Source organism: Halichoerus grypus, chromosome 9 (assembly GCF_964656455.1).
Source record: "Halichoerus grypus chromosome 9, mHalGry1.hap1.1, whole genome shotgun sequence".
Classification (NCBI taxonomy): Eukaryota; Metazoa; Chordata; class Mammalia; order Carnivora; family Phocidae; genus Halichoerus; species Halichoerus grypus.
Genome location: NC_135720.1, coordinates 137,428,263 through 137,445,668, shown reverse-complemented (window position 1 = coordinate 137,445,668; position 17,406 = coordinate 137,428,263). Strand labels below are relative to the sequence as shown.

Here is a 17,406-nt window from a genome sequence, read left to right as displayed (position 1 = left end):
ATTATATCCCTATCCTTGAAGACAAGTCTTTTCCTATCTGTAGGGGAGAGGGTCATAAAACACAGAATTGCTAATTCAAGGAGCATATATATTTTTTATTTTTATACCTATCAAAAAATTACTTTCCCAGAAGATGGCAGTTAATTCAGATATATTTGAATGTACCAGCAATGAATCAGAGTAAACATTTCCCCACAATCTTAGGAGCACAGGATCTCCCGGGGGGGAAAAAAAGAATCCAACATACTCAGCAAAATACAGTATCTCATTTTAATTTGTATTTCTCTGACCACCAGTAAGGATGAAACTCCTTCATGTTTACTTGCATTTCCTCCTCTATAAATTGCTTATTCATACCATTTGGAAATTGTCCAATTAAGCTGTTTCATTCAAGGAGCCCTTTGACATTATTCATTCATTCATATATATATGTGTGTGTGTGTGTATATACACACACACACACATATATATATGCATATATGATTTTTAGATACGATTTTTATATGTTCATATAAATATAAATCATACATACATATAAATTCTATATATTTAAAAATCTGTATTTTTTTTTAAATATTGATTTGGGTGCTTCAGGCCACACAGAAATTTAAACCATTACGTCATTAAATCGATCGAATCTTTCTCATTATGATACTGGAGACTGCAACTGCCATTTAGTGGACGGAAGTCAGAGGTGCTAGATTTCTTCTAATGCATAGGTCTGTCCTGTACAAAGAATTCCATATGTCCTGTATGAGTTTTGAATGTCCCACTGAACATTCATGTAGGTAAAAAACATATTTACAATATCTAGAATCTAATTCTGTTTCATATATAAACACAATGCATTTTTAAAACAGTTTCAGGAACCCAACTTTTATGAAAATGGAGGGGAAAAAAAAAATCACACTTCGTTGCACTGAGAACTTTCCCAAAGAATTGTCATCTGCTTGAGAGAAAGGTGCATCCCTAGGGCAAGGGCATTCTTGGTATTTAAGCTAATAAGGCCACACACACGAGACTGCCTTCACTCTTCTCACATTCAGTGTGCTTCTATATACACACATTCCTTCATTTCCTACCGTGTCTATGCCTGAACATTTACATCTTGAAACATATACTACCTTATCAAGTTTTGGGTTTTCCCCTAACATTAATTCTATTCAGAGCAGTGTTATTTGCTATTATGTGTACAGGTAGATTATATTATTTATGAATTTCATCTCAGAATAATAAAGGGTACAATGCAATGCACTTGTTACACAAAAGCATCACTGAGCCTACTAGGATCAGAACTACTGCCCTCGGATTACAGGAGAGGAAAGATTTCCCTAATTCCAGGTCTTTGACCTTCCTCTCCTCCACTAGGAATACAGATAAGGCTCCTCCTCTCATCCCCCTGAACAGTGACCTTCTTCCCAAGAGTCTCAGGCACGTCAGTGTTCTCCTCACACATCCAGTTCTAAGGCTCAACCACTCACCTGAAGTTACTTGGGCAGTAGGACAATGAGGGCATCAGAAATATAAACTCAAAGTGCCATGTGCCCAGGATTTGCTCAATGAATACCCATCATTTCTATTTTAATTTTTTTAATTACCATTTTAAAATTTACTTGATCAAGTATACCAAAATCTTTGCTATTTATTAAAATGGTAAAACATCAAAACAGTAAATTAATCTGTGCTTCAACCACAGATAACCAAAAAAACTATAAAATATGTTGGCATTTTCTCATTCAAAGAAAAATAAGTCTTTCTCTTCAGTAACTATCATAAAATATTGACATGTGTTTAAGGAAAGCATCAAATTAAACTTTTTAGTTTTGCCATCAACTTTTATTATCTGACCTCTTATAACAGAAAAGAAATTTATGAGCTAGAAAACACATCACTGCCTGGCACAAAGGATGAGCTGTTGATTCTAAAACATACTGTAAAAGAGATCCTTGACATACACATTAATTTGTACTTTTCCCAGAACAGTTTCTATCATGTGATTCTGTCAGTTTCTTTCTCGATGCATCTACACTGAGAAAAGCAGACAAGCGTGCACACACACAGACACTCAACAAAAGAAGAAAAATACTAAAGAATGGGTCATTAGAACATAAATTTGTCTGGGTAGTTCCTTACAATGGTTCAACAGTATATCTCTGCAAGAACACAAAAGACACTGTTGCTGAATGCTCAGGGTGCATTCCAGGATGAGAATTTGATATCCTTAACTTTCCTGTAATAATATCCAATGGCACAAACCTACAGAAAATCTACAGCAAGTTTTATAGGACTCTTCCCATTTGGTTAGATTTTCTTTTTTTTTTTAAAGATTTTATTTATTTATCCGAGAGAGAGAGATCACGAGCAGGGGGGAGGGGCAGAGGGAGAAGCAGGCTCCCCACTGTCCAGGAAGCCCAATGCGGGGCTCCATCCCAGAACCCCAGGATCATGACCTGAGCCGAAGGCAGACACTTCACCGACTGAGCCCCCCAGGCGCCCTCCATTGTTTAGATTTTCGATGGTTATTTCTAATTCTCCATTTCTTTCACATTAGATGTACAACACTAAATTTCCATTTTAGTGAAAAACAGCATTGTTCTCAGCTGAAACAAACTTTTTAGAATTATGTAAAATAGTGTTTTCTAACATTTAATTATAGAACAAATTTAAGTCTCAACCTTTCTTCCAATTGGTCATTGAATTCGATGATACTCCATTTTAAACTCTACTTTTGTTCTCTATCTAAATTCTTTTAAAATTTCTAGTTTCTAAACCAGGTTTATAATTATTGTATCACAAAACTGAATCTCAGAAACAACGAGATACTTTCCTTAAAGATTCCATTTCAAATATGCTAACTGCAGGCCTTAGGAGCAGAAAGTAATTGAAAATCCCAATTACTCCTTATCATCATCATCATCATCATCATCATCATCATCATTAATAAATGTGTGCAATACCTAAGCCATGAACTCTTCCTACATATTTTGTTATTTCTTCATCAGAGCCAGGTCAGGGTAACCTAAAAGAGAAAAAGTTCTCAAGTGGCACCTATGTTGTTTCTTAAATGTTCTTAATAAAGAAAACAGGAGAAGGAGGGTCATTTGTCTAAAAGTATATTGAGAAACTAATCCAATACATGGATCCTGAGAAATAAGAAACAAAATCTATATTTTGCTCCAAAGATTACAATCTATAGCAAAGACATCAAGTTAGCCCCCAGAAAAAGTTCTCTCTTACCAACAGAACCCCAATTCTGTTAGAAGCAACAAAGTGACCCGTCCAAAACAAAAACGTATTTCCTAGCTTCCCTCAGACAGTAGTCATATGTTATGTTTCCAGTCACTGGGATATACGCACACAGTTTTGAGTGGGACTTCCTGTAAAGCTCCTTTGAAGGAGGGACAAAGTCAAGGGGCACCGTCCCATTGGGTACTTCCTCCTTTTTAGAAAATACATATAATGGCTGGAGAGTAACATTCACTTTACACTGTAACATAAAGATCAATAAAACTGCAAAGACCTAGTATGCACATCCTCGAATTGGTAAACCAAAGCCGGCAACTTCCTAACTATGGACTTCGCGTCACACGAGAAAAATAAATGCCCCATCTTATTTAAGCCTCTACTTTTTGAGTTTTCTAGGACATGCAGCCTAACTTAATTTCTAAATGATGCAATCTAATAGAAAACTGGGATACAGAAGAAGTTCTATGAAAAGCTACGGAGGAAGACACTTGTTCTGGCAGAGGCAGGGGATGGTGGGGGTCAGAGGATAAACTAATAGAGAAAGCAAACATATGACTTGGTCCATTCATTTGTTCAACCATCATGGTCAAGTGCTGTTACCAGGTGCTCGTTCCTGAGGGGCAGCCACTTTGAAATGGGGTACAGACACACGAAGAGATGGTTAAATACAGGGTTATTCATATGGGGCAGCCATCCACAGCCATGCGGGACTGTGTCTACAAGGACTGGCATCTTTTTCTAATACCCACAAAGGTGCTCTCCGGTCACCAAAGCCTGTATTCAAGGTGCCTTAAGGACTGGCCTCAGCCCTTGGGCTATAAAAACAGTAACAAACATAAGGCACATTGAGTAAGTTTTGCCTCCACAGATAAGGCTAATAGCCAAAAGCGCAGTCACATTTTACCTGTGGGTTCTTGTTGTTCTTCACAGCCCCACCACCCAATTTTCCATGGTCACAGACAACCATGCCTTAATGTGGTCTAAAACCGAAGTAACCCTTTAAATTGGCCCAGTGCACCCGTCAGCAAGGAACAGAAACAGTTAACATGTGATATCTTGGAATCATGTTCTATAGGTTTAAAGGTCGGATGGTTTTTTATTTCATTTATTATCAGTTATTAAACAATACCACTGAGTGACTAAAAATTAAGAAAGAGTATGTTTCTTACACTTAGAGCATACAATAAGGGGAGGGAAAAAAAAACACAAGAGTCTTTTTCTCTGTTGTATAAACACACACACACCAAGAATAAGTAGAATGTCTTTGAAACCAAAACAATAGGAAATCACTCTTGGCTGCGAGCACAGACTCCGATCATGTTGATTTCTTCTTTAATCCTGCTAAAGCAGGTTTCTGCATGCTTTCTGGGGCCTCCACCTACAGAGTTGTTAGGACAACGGCCAACACGTACATTTAATTACGTAAGTATTCAACGCTATCAGCCAGCTGTTGCCAGGACACAATACACTGACCTCTTTCACTTACTCTCTTGCTTAAAACGGCAAAAACAAAGCAACTGTTGATGTAACAGTCATCATGAGATATGCAAAATACTATTCACCAAAAAGATTTTAGATAACTACAAAACTCAGTTTTGCATTTTAAAATGACTTACTACATCTGAACTGCTTTTTCTGTTCCTGATTTGCAAAATAAGTTACTAATCCTTCAACTGTAAATTTAACCATTCCCTCATCCGGTTTTATTTAAGTCAACCAGAAGTTCAACCCCAAAATACACCTTCTCCTTTATTTCCAGTCAAGTTTCTACTGGGGTACACGACATAATAATCTCTCTGTACCCCCCTCATCTCTGTGTTTTTCCTCAGTTAGGGAACAAGCAGCCTAAAGCCTGTAACAAGGAATGAGTCAAAATCTGCTCTAAACTATACGACTCTCACCCTTCAACAGAGAGCTCTTCTTTTATGTTTCCAGAAAGCATGTTCCTCCAACACCTTTATTAACCTCAGACAAGCTGATGCGGAAAAAAACAATACAAAGTCCCTGCAACAAGAGAAAACAGACTAAACACAACCATGACTTGAGACTTGAACAATACTAATTCCACATGGTATGATGATAAGACCTAACGTCTAAGCAACTTCTCCAGAGACATGTGGTCTTCAACAGTATCACTGTCAGCAGAGATCTTACTGTTTGACTCCTTCACAACACCCCTTCTCAAGTTAACCTTACCAGTGCTTCTGCTTTCTCCCCTGCAACAGCCATGTTGATTTTTTTTTAATTTGATGGTTTAGCTGATGTTTTTTGCTCACTCAGTGAAACTGAGCAATTTGATACTCAAATGTAAAATAAATGCTATGATATTAACATAGCTATATAATTTATATACCTAACATAGAATAATACACTCACAATGACATGCTGATGCACAGACAGAATGATGCTAAACTCTCTTCCCCAAAAAGGAAGAATCAGTTCAACCTAACTGTACAAACATGTGTTGAGTAATTAAAATTGTGTGTCAAACTCAACCAAATCCTACCAGGTTTTTATCTACACCTTTCTTTCCTCTCTTCTGACTCAAGATGAGATGCTTCAATTGAGCCAAGGGTCAAGGTCCTGAAGCTGGCCCAGCTTACTTAGTTTGTCAGGGAGAACAAGGTCTTGCCATTCACAGCTCAACGTCTGTCAGCTTGACCAAGTGACCACTCCAAGAAGCGACAAGAATTCCTACCCTACGATCCAGTAACTGCACAACTAGGTATTTACCCAAAGGATACAAAACTACTGATTCAAAGGGACACATGCATCCTGATGTTCATAGCAGCCTTATCAACAGTAGCCAAATTATGGAGAGAGCACAGATGTCCACCAACTGGTGAATGGATAAAGAAGATGTGGGTGGGTGGGTGGGTGGGTGGGTGGGTGTGGGTGGGTGTGTGTGTGTGTGTGTGTGTGTGTGTGTATACATATATATACAATGGAATATTACTCAGCCATCAAAAAGAATGAAATCTTGCCATTTGCAATGATATGGATGGAGCTAGAGTGTATTACACTAAGCAAAATAAGTCAGAGAAAGACAAATACCATATGATTTCACTCATTATGGAATTTGGGAGGGAGCGGAGAGAAAGGCAAACCATAAAACAGACTCTTAACTACGGAGAACAAACTAAGGGTTGCTGGAAGGGAGGTGGGCAGGGGGATGGGTTAAATGAGTGATGGAGATTAAGGTACTTGTGATGAGCATTAGGTGTTGTATGTAAGTAATGAATCACTAAATTCTACTCCTGAAACTAATATTACATAAAATGTTAACTAACTGGACTTTAAATAAAAATTTGAAGGAAAAAAAAAAGATTTCTTACCCCTTTTACTACTTCCCTCTAGAAAGAAAATGCAGAGTAACAATGATAAACACAAGTTTCTTACCTCACTTAGGACAAAGGGCAGGTTTCCTCCTAGTTTATAAGTAAAACATAAAAAGAAAAGAGCATGATTTCTTAAAAAGTGGGTCCTGTAATATGATATCTGAAAATTAGAATTTTGTCTCTCCTCTTTGCAAATATAAAGACTGTCTCCGACAAGGGATTCACAAGGGCCTTGGGGGACCATTCTTAGAAGAGTTGACAAGCAGTCTATTAATGTTTCTGTTTCCCAAGAAAAGGAAGATCATTACATAGTAGAGTCAGAGGGTCAAAAACTCCATAAAAAAGAATTTTCCTGAGGTCAGTAAGCTGACCTCAAGACTCACAATCTAGTAGAATGCCAAATATGTAAACAAATAATAAAATGTAATATTCAACAACAGATGTTTGTATGGGATCAAGAAGTAGCAGAGAATAGAGGGTGATTAACTCTGTGGACCTTGGGGGTAAAGGGTGGGAATTAGAAGGGAGATGACCTTACAGATGATATTACTTTTGTTATGAGTTCCAAAAGACGAACAGGTTGCCAGGCAGGACTACATGGGTGTGTGGGGGTGTGTGTGTGAAAGTGCATGCACGTGCACACATGCATGCATTTGGGAGAAAGGGGAGCCTATTCCAGGGAAAAGGAAGAATATATGCAAACACAAAATTATATCATGTCGGGGAGAAAGAGAATTCTATGAAGGAGTGGCAGGAAAACAAGTTAGGGAGGCGAGAAAGAGATTTTGACAAAGACCTTGTTACACTAAGAAATTTTATCTTCCTCCCGTGGCTGGGAAGGACCCAGCACAGGGTGTGAAGGAGGGCAGAGCACAGACTAGTCCAGAAACGCAGCTGAGAACAAGCCGAAGTTCTGCTGTGAACTGAAGAGCAAGAGATAATGTGAGGACCTGTAACTACAGCAGTAACGACAGGAACGGAGAGAAAGGATGACAGTCAGAAGATGTGCGTCTAGTTCGTGGCAATCTGAGGACACATGAGAACACAGCGGTTCACTGCAAGCTCCAAGAGGAACATTTATTACCACGTAAGGACCACAACACTAATAACATTGAGGGAAAGAAAAAAGAGGGCTCAAAAGGAGGAAGGAAAAGATTTTTTTTTTTTTTTTTTAAAGATTTTATTTATTTATCTGTCAGAGAGAGAATACAAGCAGAGGGAACGGCAGGTAGAGAGAGAAGCAGGCTCCCCGCCGAGCAAGGAGCCTGATGCAGGATTCGATCCCAGGACCCTGGGACCATGACCTGAGCCAAAGGCAGACTCTTAACCAACTGAGTCACCCTGGCATCCCAGGAAAAGGTATTTTAGAAGTAAAGGAGCCAAAGAAAACTCACAGACTATCTGGGAAAGGACAGTGCAAGCAAACAGCACAGGCAACAGGAGGGGACACAGCAGCTGGGGAAGAGGTGAGGTATGTAGCGCGGGGATTCCGCACAACGCCTGCAGGTGTCCGTGAGTCATCTGAACAGAGAAGGCCAGGAAGCAGTGGGATGCACAGGTCTGGATCTCGGACAAGGAGAGAAGGGTGAGAAACAGAAATGTTCAAGCAATCAGCACACAGACAGTAAACAAGTGAAGGAGACGGGAAAATGGTAGGAGGAAACGTAAACTCATGCTCAGCACAGCACTGTTCAGAGACCCACACCTGGTCGATGACACATACGCAGTCAAACGGTCCAAAACTCTGAACTAACATTGCGTATGGAGGGAAGCTTTCTGGTGAGCAGGGAAAACTGAAGCCACGAGGCTGTGAGTGATAACATCACACAGACACTCAGGGGGCTGCCACGAACAGTTTAAGCAAGGACCTAAAATGGACAATGAACCAAAGCCATCTCATACAACTAGAAAAACCAAAATTAAAACGTCTAAGTTAAAAACAAAAATCCCCAATGTACAGTATTAAAAACTAAGTTTAACAGAACAACTTGTGTTATCTGACCTGTGTTTTACAAAAGGCCAAAACTAAAGCCTACTGTTACTTTTCTCTTTCCGTCCCAATTACTTTTATTAGAAAAAGAAAAAGATAACCTACTGCTAGTGAATCTAGAATAGAATAGAATCGGTCAAGTTTTTTATTTCCTTATAAACTGGATAATTACTAACTGGAAGGCCAAGCACGTCTCTGTTCTTCATAAGTTAGCTTTTTTGAAAACATTTCACAAAATCAAGTTGAAACAATACTATCACAATGAAGAACTCCACATTAAATCTACGTAAAGCAAAAAAATAATTTCATAATAAGAATGACCGTCCAACAACTTCTATGTTCTGTCAACAGAACATTATATAAGGAGCTCTCCTATAGACAAAAGATGTTATACAAAGCAAATACTCTCTGTCTCAACACAAACTTTTCTGTTTTGTTCACTCCTCCTTTTATTCTAATTGTTCTTTCAAGTAATTTCACTCAGATGTCTAAACCATCCCTTCAACAATACCATTTATTTCTATAGCAAAGGTGGTTCAAAGAACTAGTGATCCTCATCTATCCACTATCAGTATGGCTAAACCACACTGCCCGTCTGGGCTAGTAAAACACAAGGTCAAAGAGAGGTTGACAGTCCATGATCAAAGCAAGCTGGCTATTCTTTCTGTCATTTATATGGAACACACAAGATGTGTTTATTTTCACCAGCCTCTGAATGACCTCCTTTAGGTGGCAGAGAAAAGATCCCACATTTCTATAAAGCATTAACCAAAGGAGTTTTCTTATTTGATACTCTCATTAAGAGCAAATTTTATTTTTTTTGAAACTTTTGATCTTTTTCATTTATTCAAGAGCCCCTCAAGTTAAAGGCCATATTGTCTAAATCAAATTGGTGTAATGAATAAAACAAGGACAGGGCAACTAGCAAAGGCTCAAGAAGAAAGAGTATACATCCAACAGGCTGCCATCACAAAATATGGGGCTTATTAGCGACTTTTTTCAAAATTAGTGAAGGCAACAGCATTTAAGATTTCAAAGTGGAAAGGCAGCCCCTCCCCCCAAAAAAATCACTCAACTCCATTTTTGCTACTAAAACTCCTACTCTTTTATCACTCTGAATACTAAATACTAGTAACACAAACACTAAAAACCCTCATAATCAGATCAACTAGAAGAGAGCAGTAGAGCCTACAGATTAATAACAGACAGCCATTTTCCTATCGGGTACATTACTTTGCCTAGATTAGGGAATTATTTAAAGCCGAACATTTTATTAGCAGCACTAGTTTATAAAATGAAGACTTCCAAATAACTTTAAGCCAATATTCTCTCTGACCGACATTAAATAACACTCCCCACAATATTGTATACATTGTAAAGTTTGACCACCACCACTGGTGGGGGGCGGATCAGTCTATGGCTATCTTGTCAGGATTATACAATGCATGGATCTTAATCAGTGAGATCAATGATTCATGATATCTTAATATCAATGATTCATGAATCTTAATATTAATCACATAAAAGACAGTCTATCCCTTAGAGTTGTCTTTCTTCACTCCTGTTAAAATGAGATCCTGACTGCCTGGTGGCTCGAGACAGAGAAAAATGAGGCGATAAGTAATTAAAGACAAACAATTATTAAATACCAGAAATACACCGGAAGAGACACAAAAGCAGAAGATCAGAAATGATGACACTCAGGAATGAGCGGCAAAGGGAAGCCATCATTATTTGTGCGACATCTAGACTCATCTTTGTGAATCTCTGAATTTGAGCATGAGGGATTAAGTGAAGCAGAGCAAGGAGAAGGGAAACAGTCCATCAGCCTCTCCTTGAACTTCCATGTTGTCTCACTCTCGTTAAAAAGAAATACGTGAGAGAGGAGGCTGAAGGGAAATGATGTAGCATGACGTAAGGCACACTAGAGTTTGCGAAGTATCCATCTTCATCTTTTTCTTTGTTAGGGGATGGTGATGACAAGGGAGAAGGCATCGAAATGAAACGAAATGCTTGACAAGGGAAGGTATTCTATCACTGAACGTCCCTAAATGTACACATGTCACTGGAATTTGACATTTTCTCAGTGTTGACTGTTATCGTGTCTTTTACCGGATTATATTTACTCTGGAAACAAATCAAATGCTATCATAGGTGTTCTGTTAACAAGACACAATCACTAGTTGTGATTATCAAAAGCCTTCAAAACCATAAAAAGAAAAAAAAACCATTTAATCACCTGTGTACTGTTCTTACACTTTCTTTCAATCACGCAGGAAGTGCATTAAGGGAACCTATGCTTGCGAGCACCAGCTCTGCAGTGTTTAAATGACAGTTTTCTTATGGGATGACTTCATTTAATCATTCAAACACCGCATCATCACTGAGAACCACACTCACTACACGGTTCATGCAGTTAACAAAACCCACTGACACAAGTTACCTCTGCAGTTTTAAATAAACTTTTAGAAACAGTCTAGCAGCACAGCCATCAGTTACATTACAAAATTAAGAATCACAGAAACTAAATTCTCTGGCTTCTGTACTCAGGGGTATCAGCAGCACGAAAATATCTTTACATCTTATTTACCTTGCCCCGAGGGAAAGAGTAGATAACCTGGGGACATGACAGACTTCTCATAAAATGAAAAGCATTCTTTGGAAATGAGCAGCATCTGGTAATCATCATTTTCGGCTCGCTGTAACAACTCCTCCTCGTCGTCCTCCTCCTCGTCCTCATCCTCTTCCTCCTGACCACGACTCCACTCCCCTGTGCCCACCCCACGTCACCTCCACCCCTTCTGCTTCCCACCACAGGGCCAGTAAGAACTCTTCTCTGTTCCTTCTGTAGTTTCTGACTTGAGGATGCCATCACATTCAACTATCACTTCTATGCAAAAAAATATGAACTCCCTATCTCTTAGTCCTGATCTCTGATAACTGCTTACCTGACGGCTTTACCTGGGAAGCACAGGAATAAAAGGGTTAAACACAGTGACTCTGGTCTGACGGCCTAGGTTAAAGTCCCCACTCCACCATTTGTGAACTGAACAGCCTCAGAGAACTTCCTCTGGAAAACAGACGCTTCATCTGTGTAAGCAGAATAAAACCGTAACCTACAACCCAGTGACAGACTGCAAGATATACCCAATTGAAGTAAAGCATTTCGGACGGTGCCCAGCACACAGAAGGCGCTTGATAAGGATCAAATAGGATCATCACTTTATCAGAGTATTTAGCTGTGACTTCAAATAACGGCCTGTTCAAAACCAAAACACGTCTTCCCTCCGAGTGAACTCCCTGTTGGGCATTCCCCACTGCATTCAAGCCAGGGGTCTCAGAGTCGTACTAGACAATGTTGAAAGTATAAAGAATTCTTCCTCCTTAAGTCGACTCCTTCCTTCCAAATCCAAGCGCCTCCACATGAAATGAGGCCAACAACTCCTCAGCGACTACGACTCTTGCCTGACATGGGTCCTGAGCTATACTCTTCCTTGCGCCCGGCCATCCTTCGCACTGCTGCGGGAATTAATCCTGAGAGACCAAGGGAGCAAACACAGCTAGAAAATGAGTATTTCTTTTAAATTACCTTGTATAGTAGTATAACAATAAAAAAAAAAGTACTGCACAGGTAAAAGGAGAAAGGACAGATTTAAAAATAACAATAATAATAAATGGTACTGGAATAATGCAGCTGTCCCTGCATTATTAGGAGAAAAGATCTGAAACATGTACAGATGCCGTACGAAGAAATTATACATTCCTGGAGGGTCAAAGAAGACCTAAATATCTTATTCATGAACTGGAAGACTCAAAATGTAGAAAGATGCCAATTCTCCCCTCAAAGTCATCAAGATATTTGCTCTAATCACAACCAGAATCACAACGGTATTCTCCTTGTTGAACTCGGAGCCTGATATTAAATTTATATGGAAGGACAAAGGACCAAGAAAAGCCAAGACACTCTTGATATTAACAAATATTTTGACTTAATATGTATCCATATAATTCACTGACTGTGTAGAATCATGCCAGAATAAAGAAAGAGGTCAATGGAACCCGAGAAAGAGCCCAGGGACAGACCCAAACATCCACGGACACTCAGCATGACAGAGTGGGTAATATACAGACAAAAGGAAAAAGAATGGATTTTTAAGAAACAAGAAATGATACTGAAAAAATTCAGTGATTACATGGAAATAGAATAAAATTGGACCTCCTTCCAGGTACCACATCACAAAAATTAACTCCAGACGGATTATAAACTTAAATATAAGAAGTAAAAACCATGAGACATTTAGAAGACAATACTGGAGAATATCTTAAATTCAAGATAAAGAAAGACATCTTAAATAGGAAGAGCACAGACCCAAAAGAAAAAAATAAATTTTAACCCAGAATTTCTCTTCATCATAAGATACCATTAAAGAAAGTGAAAAGATAAGCCACAACTGATGTTTGCAGCCCGTATAACATGGAAAGATTAGCAGACAGAATACATATCATATAATCCCACAAATAATGAAAAGACAACTCAACAGGAAAAAATATTTAAAAAGCTGTTTCACAAAAATGATAAATCCAAATGGCCAATAAACATATAAAAAGATGCTCAACATCATTAGGAATCATGGAAATGTAAATTAAAACCATAGTGAGATGTCATCTGTACCACAAGATTGGCAAAAATTTAAAAATCTGACTATATGAAGAATTGGCAAGAATGCAGAACAACTACACACATCCCTTACCGCTCAGAGTGAACACTGGTATGCCCCATTCAGGAAAAAGGTTGACATTACTAAAGTCTGAACACACACACACCTGTGACCCAATAATTCAACTCCTAGGTACATATCCTAAAATAACTCTTGCACATGCACACCAGAAAACACGTTCAAAATATTCACAGCAGCAGTGTTCATAAAAGCAAAACGCTGGGAAAACTCTTATCAGTAGTAAGATGAGTAAATGGTGACAAATTCATTCAGTGAAATGTAAGAATGGCCATTTATTTCATATCCATCAAAGGATAAATCTAAAATCCTAAGGAGGAAAAGAAGCAAACCTCAGAACACACAGAGCATGAAGTTCAATAAACAAAGTCCAAAACAGGGCAAAACTAAACCACACGTTGTTTAGAGATACTCTTCATAAATGATAAACTTACTAATAAAAGTTAGGGAACGACGCACGAAAATCAAGGTAAAGATGACTTCGTGGGGATATTATTCAAACAGGGACGCATGGTGGTTTCTAAAGTCTTGGCAATGTTATATTTCTTAGGCTGGGTAGTAGATATACAGGCATTAAGTTTATTATTATTATGGAAACTGTACAAGTTTCATAAACTTTTGATATATCTGGTTTGATGTATTTCATGATAAAAGCCATGGGCGCTGAGCTTGAGCGTGAAGCGAGGAGGAGTCCGGCTGGGAAGGCGAGAAGGAAAACAGGACAACAGCTAACTGGGGGCCCTAGAGCAGGTTTCAGTAACCAGGAGAAGGCATCCATGGGGTTAAGAGAGGTTGGAAACACAGGAAAACGAGGACATAATTTATAAAGCGAGGTTTCTGAGAAGGTGAGTGGGAGAAGATTTAGAGCACACGTGAAAAAGGACACTTCTTTCACTTGAACCTGAGGGAACACAGTAAGAAGCAAGGATTCACATGCATTTCTCCTACGTGAACCGTGATTCCCTTGGAGGCCGGGCATTATTAGCACCAAGCACACTGCTAATGGGCAGGAGAGAGAAAGAGGGAAGGACCGTTTCAAATCAGTACAAAAATGTGGACTGGATTCCCTGAAAAGAGGACGTGGTTGATACTCAACAAATATTCACATCACCTTTAATTAGCTAACCCCACAGATAGTCAAATCACCTATCCAAAAAGTCCACAGTAAAGTTTCATTCTTTATCAGATAAAGTCAAAACAGTATAATCTTACAAGTCCAACTCCTACTCTTTTTGATACATACTAAATATTTATATTAGGGACTTTTTTAAAAGTGGATTTCCTGAACTTCTTAAGTTCACTTATTAAAAAAAAAGAAAGAAAGAAAGAAAAAGAAAGAAAGAAGGAAAGAAAGAAAGAAAGAAAAAAAAGCAACTTCCACTTACTTAATAGAGTTTCTAAAGTGGTCTTCAGCTGGGTTTTTTACGGTACAACTATTCAGGAGCCATAAATCGGCGTCTGATGCATTTTCTATTAAAAAAACAAACAAAAAGAAATTTCAGTCTCACATTCAATCATTCCAAAGTACCCACGAGCTTACTCCGACACGGACAGAAGCAGTGGGCAGTCAAGTAAACCCATACCTGCGTGACATGCGGTAACTGCTAAATAGCATATGGAAATATATGTGAGAAATAAATATAAAAATTTATAACCTGCACTGTATCTTTTCATTTAAAATATAAAGAAAATAAGCATTTTCTTCCTTTATTTTCAATACTTGAGAATATTTTAAAACTTCCAAAAACTAAAGTGGAACTGGCCTAATTTTCCTTCTGAATATGCAAACTCGTTGCCCCCTTTTGGACTGTGTCAACCTGTTTCAGGCACAGATATTACCGGATACTGAATATTCTGCAGCTTAAGAAGTTATTAAAAATATAATTTGTCTTCCCTGAAAAAGTGAATGATTTACCTCAAAGTGAGCCTTTCATTCCTCTCACCAATTTGATCAAATATTGTTCTGTATGTAGTCCCCCCCATCTGCAGGGACACATTCCAAGACCCCCAGGGGATGCCTGAAACCAGATAATCCTGAACCCGATAGATGCTATAGTTTTTCCTACACATACAGTATCTGTGATAAAGTTTCATTTATAAATTAGGCACAGTAAGAAAATAACAATAATAATAAAATAGAACAATTATAACCACACACTGTAAAAAAAACTTATGTGAACAGGTCTCTCTGTACTACGCTCACCCCTCTTCGTGGGATGATGTGAGATGATCAAATGCCTACGTGAGGAGATGAGGTGAGGGGAACACACAGGCACGGGGACGCAGCGGTAGGCTACTACATGACCTTCGAACAATACGTCCCAAGGAGGGTCATCTACTTCTGGGCTCTGGCTGACCGCGGGTAACTGAAACCGCAGATAAGGGAGAGGGACGACCATACTGTGATAAACTCACTGGGAATGCAACCAATAACCCAAACCCATCCAGTTTATGAAAGGAGTTTGTAAATGACTCAAGTGTTTCCTGCTATTCCAACTACCCTGTCGCCCAACGGGACGTACTCGTTAAACCAGGACTGACACAGTGAAGGAAAGACACTGCAGCACCTCCCGTGTACACTAACGTAGTAACAGAGGCTAAGGTACACTGACATGAAGAACCAGGAGGACAAACAGACGTCTGTGTGCACATTCTCCACATGGGAAGGGAGCTTCAAGTGAGAGCATTATGCCAACGGATGCGAGCCCATCAAAGCTTCCAGTAAATTGGCAAAAAACTTCTTTCCCAAACATTTGATTATAAAAATGATGAAATATTTTTCTAGAGACAAGAACAAAAAATTCTTGAATCGATTAAAGGGAAAGTGCCTATTACTATTTATCCCTCCCAACCGGTCTCACTCCTTCCATTCCTATCCCCCACCCACAGCCCATGGTCTATTTGCCCTCCCAAAAGCCAGAGTGATCTTTCACTTAAGAAATCTGGTTATGTCACTTCCCTGCTCAAACTCAGAAATCATGGGTACTTACATACCTCCCTTAGTTCCCTCCCAATTATTCTCCACATTGCCACCTGAAGACATTCCTCTAGTATCAATCTTCTGATGATTTCCAGTGGTATTCGAGGCCTTTCCAGATCCAGCCACCTCCCCCACTTCAATATTAATTTCTCCCTACATTCATCTGTCCCTCCAGCCACACCAAACCACCTGGAATTCCTAAGGCCTACACTACTCTATCCGGCTAGCATATCTTTGTTTCCTATCCACCTGGCTCACTCCTACTCATCCTTCAGCTGCAGCCTGAGGTCTGTAGCTGCCTCCACGGCAGACTGGGCATCGACCATTCTAGCTCTTTACATTCTGTATTAAAATAACTCCTTTTTCCAACCTGTCTTTATTACTATTTAAGAGATACTGAAGACAACATTTTTATCTGCTGCCCTCTGAATGTCCAGGGCCTAACACATTGATGGGCACAGAATAAACATTCAAATACCCTGGCACACTAAATAAGGTAAACAAATACTTAGGGATGAGACTTTATCTTGCTCACAGTTATATGCCCAGCACTTACTACGTATGGCACCTGGTACCTGATAGATATCCATTAAATATGTACTGAGTGAATGCTGAATTTTGAAAGACAAAGCTAAACTATGAGCAATGTATTGCACAGATAAGAAAAAGTCATGGATGTCTGATAAAAAAAAAATAAAGACTTGGCATTTATTTAAAATAAACAAATAGGGGGGCGCCTGGGTGGCTCAGTTGTTAAGCATCTGCCTTCAGCTCAGGTCATGATCCCAGGGTCCTGGGATCGAGACCCGCATCGGGCTCCCTGCTCCGCGGGAAGCCTGCTTCTCCCTCTCCCACTCCCCCTGCTTGTGTTCCCTCTCTCACTGTGTCTCTCTCGTCAAAATAAATAAAATCTTAAAATAGACAGACAGATGGATAGATAGATAGATAGATAGATAGACAGACAGACAGACAGACAGGAGTGCCTGGATAGCTCTGTCAGTTAAGTGGCCAACTCTTGGTTTCGGCTCAGGTCGTGATCTCAGGGTCATGAGATTGAGCCCCACGTCAGGCTCCATGCTCAGCATGGAATCTGCTTGAGATGCTCTCTCCCCCTCT

At 39.3% G+C, this 17,406-nt stretch overlaps 1 protein-coding gene across 6 annotated transcripts in view; it reads right to left on the bottom strand.

The window, feature by feature from the left end:
* The window catches only part of CDKAL1 (CDKAL1 threonylcarbamoyladenosine tRNA methylthiotransferase), a 642,750-nt gene that overhangs the window by 522,084 nt on the left and 103,260 nt on the right, over positions 1–17,406 (bottom strand). For all 6 annotated transcript variants that reach the window (XR_004926977.2, XM_036123558.2, XM_036123557.2 and 3 more), the window contains one exon: positions 14,696–14,780. Coding sequence is in view for 5 of the 6 variants with exons in the window: in XM_036123558.2 (XP_035979451.1) it covers positions 14,696–14,780 (85 nt within the window). In the remaining variant the exon portion in view is untranslated. The remainder of the gene's footprint in view (positions 1–14,695; positions 14,781–17,406) is intronic.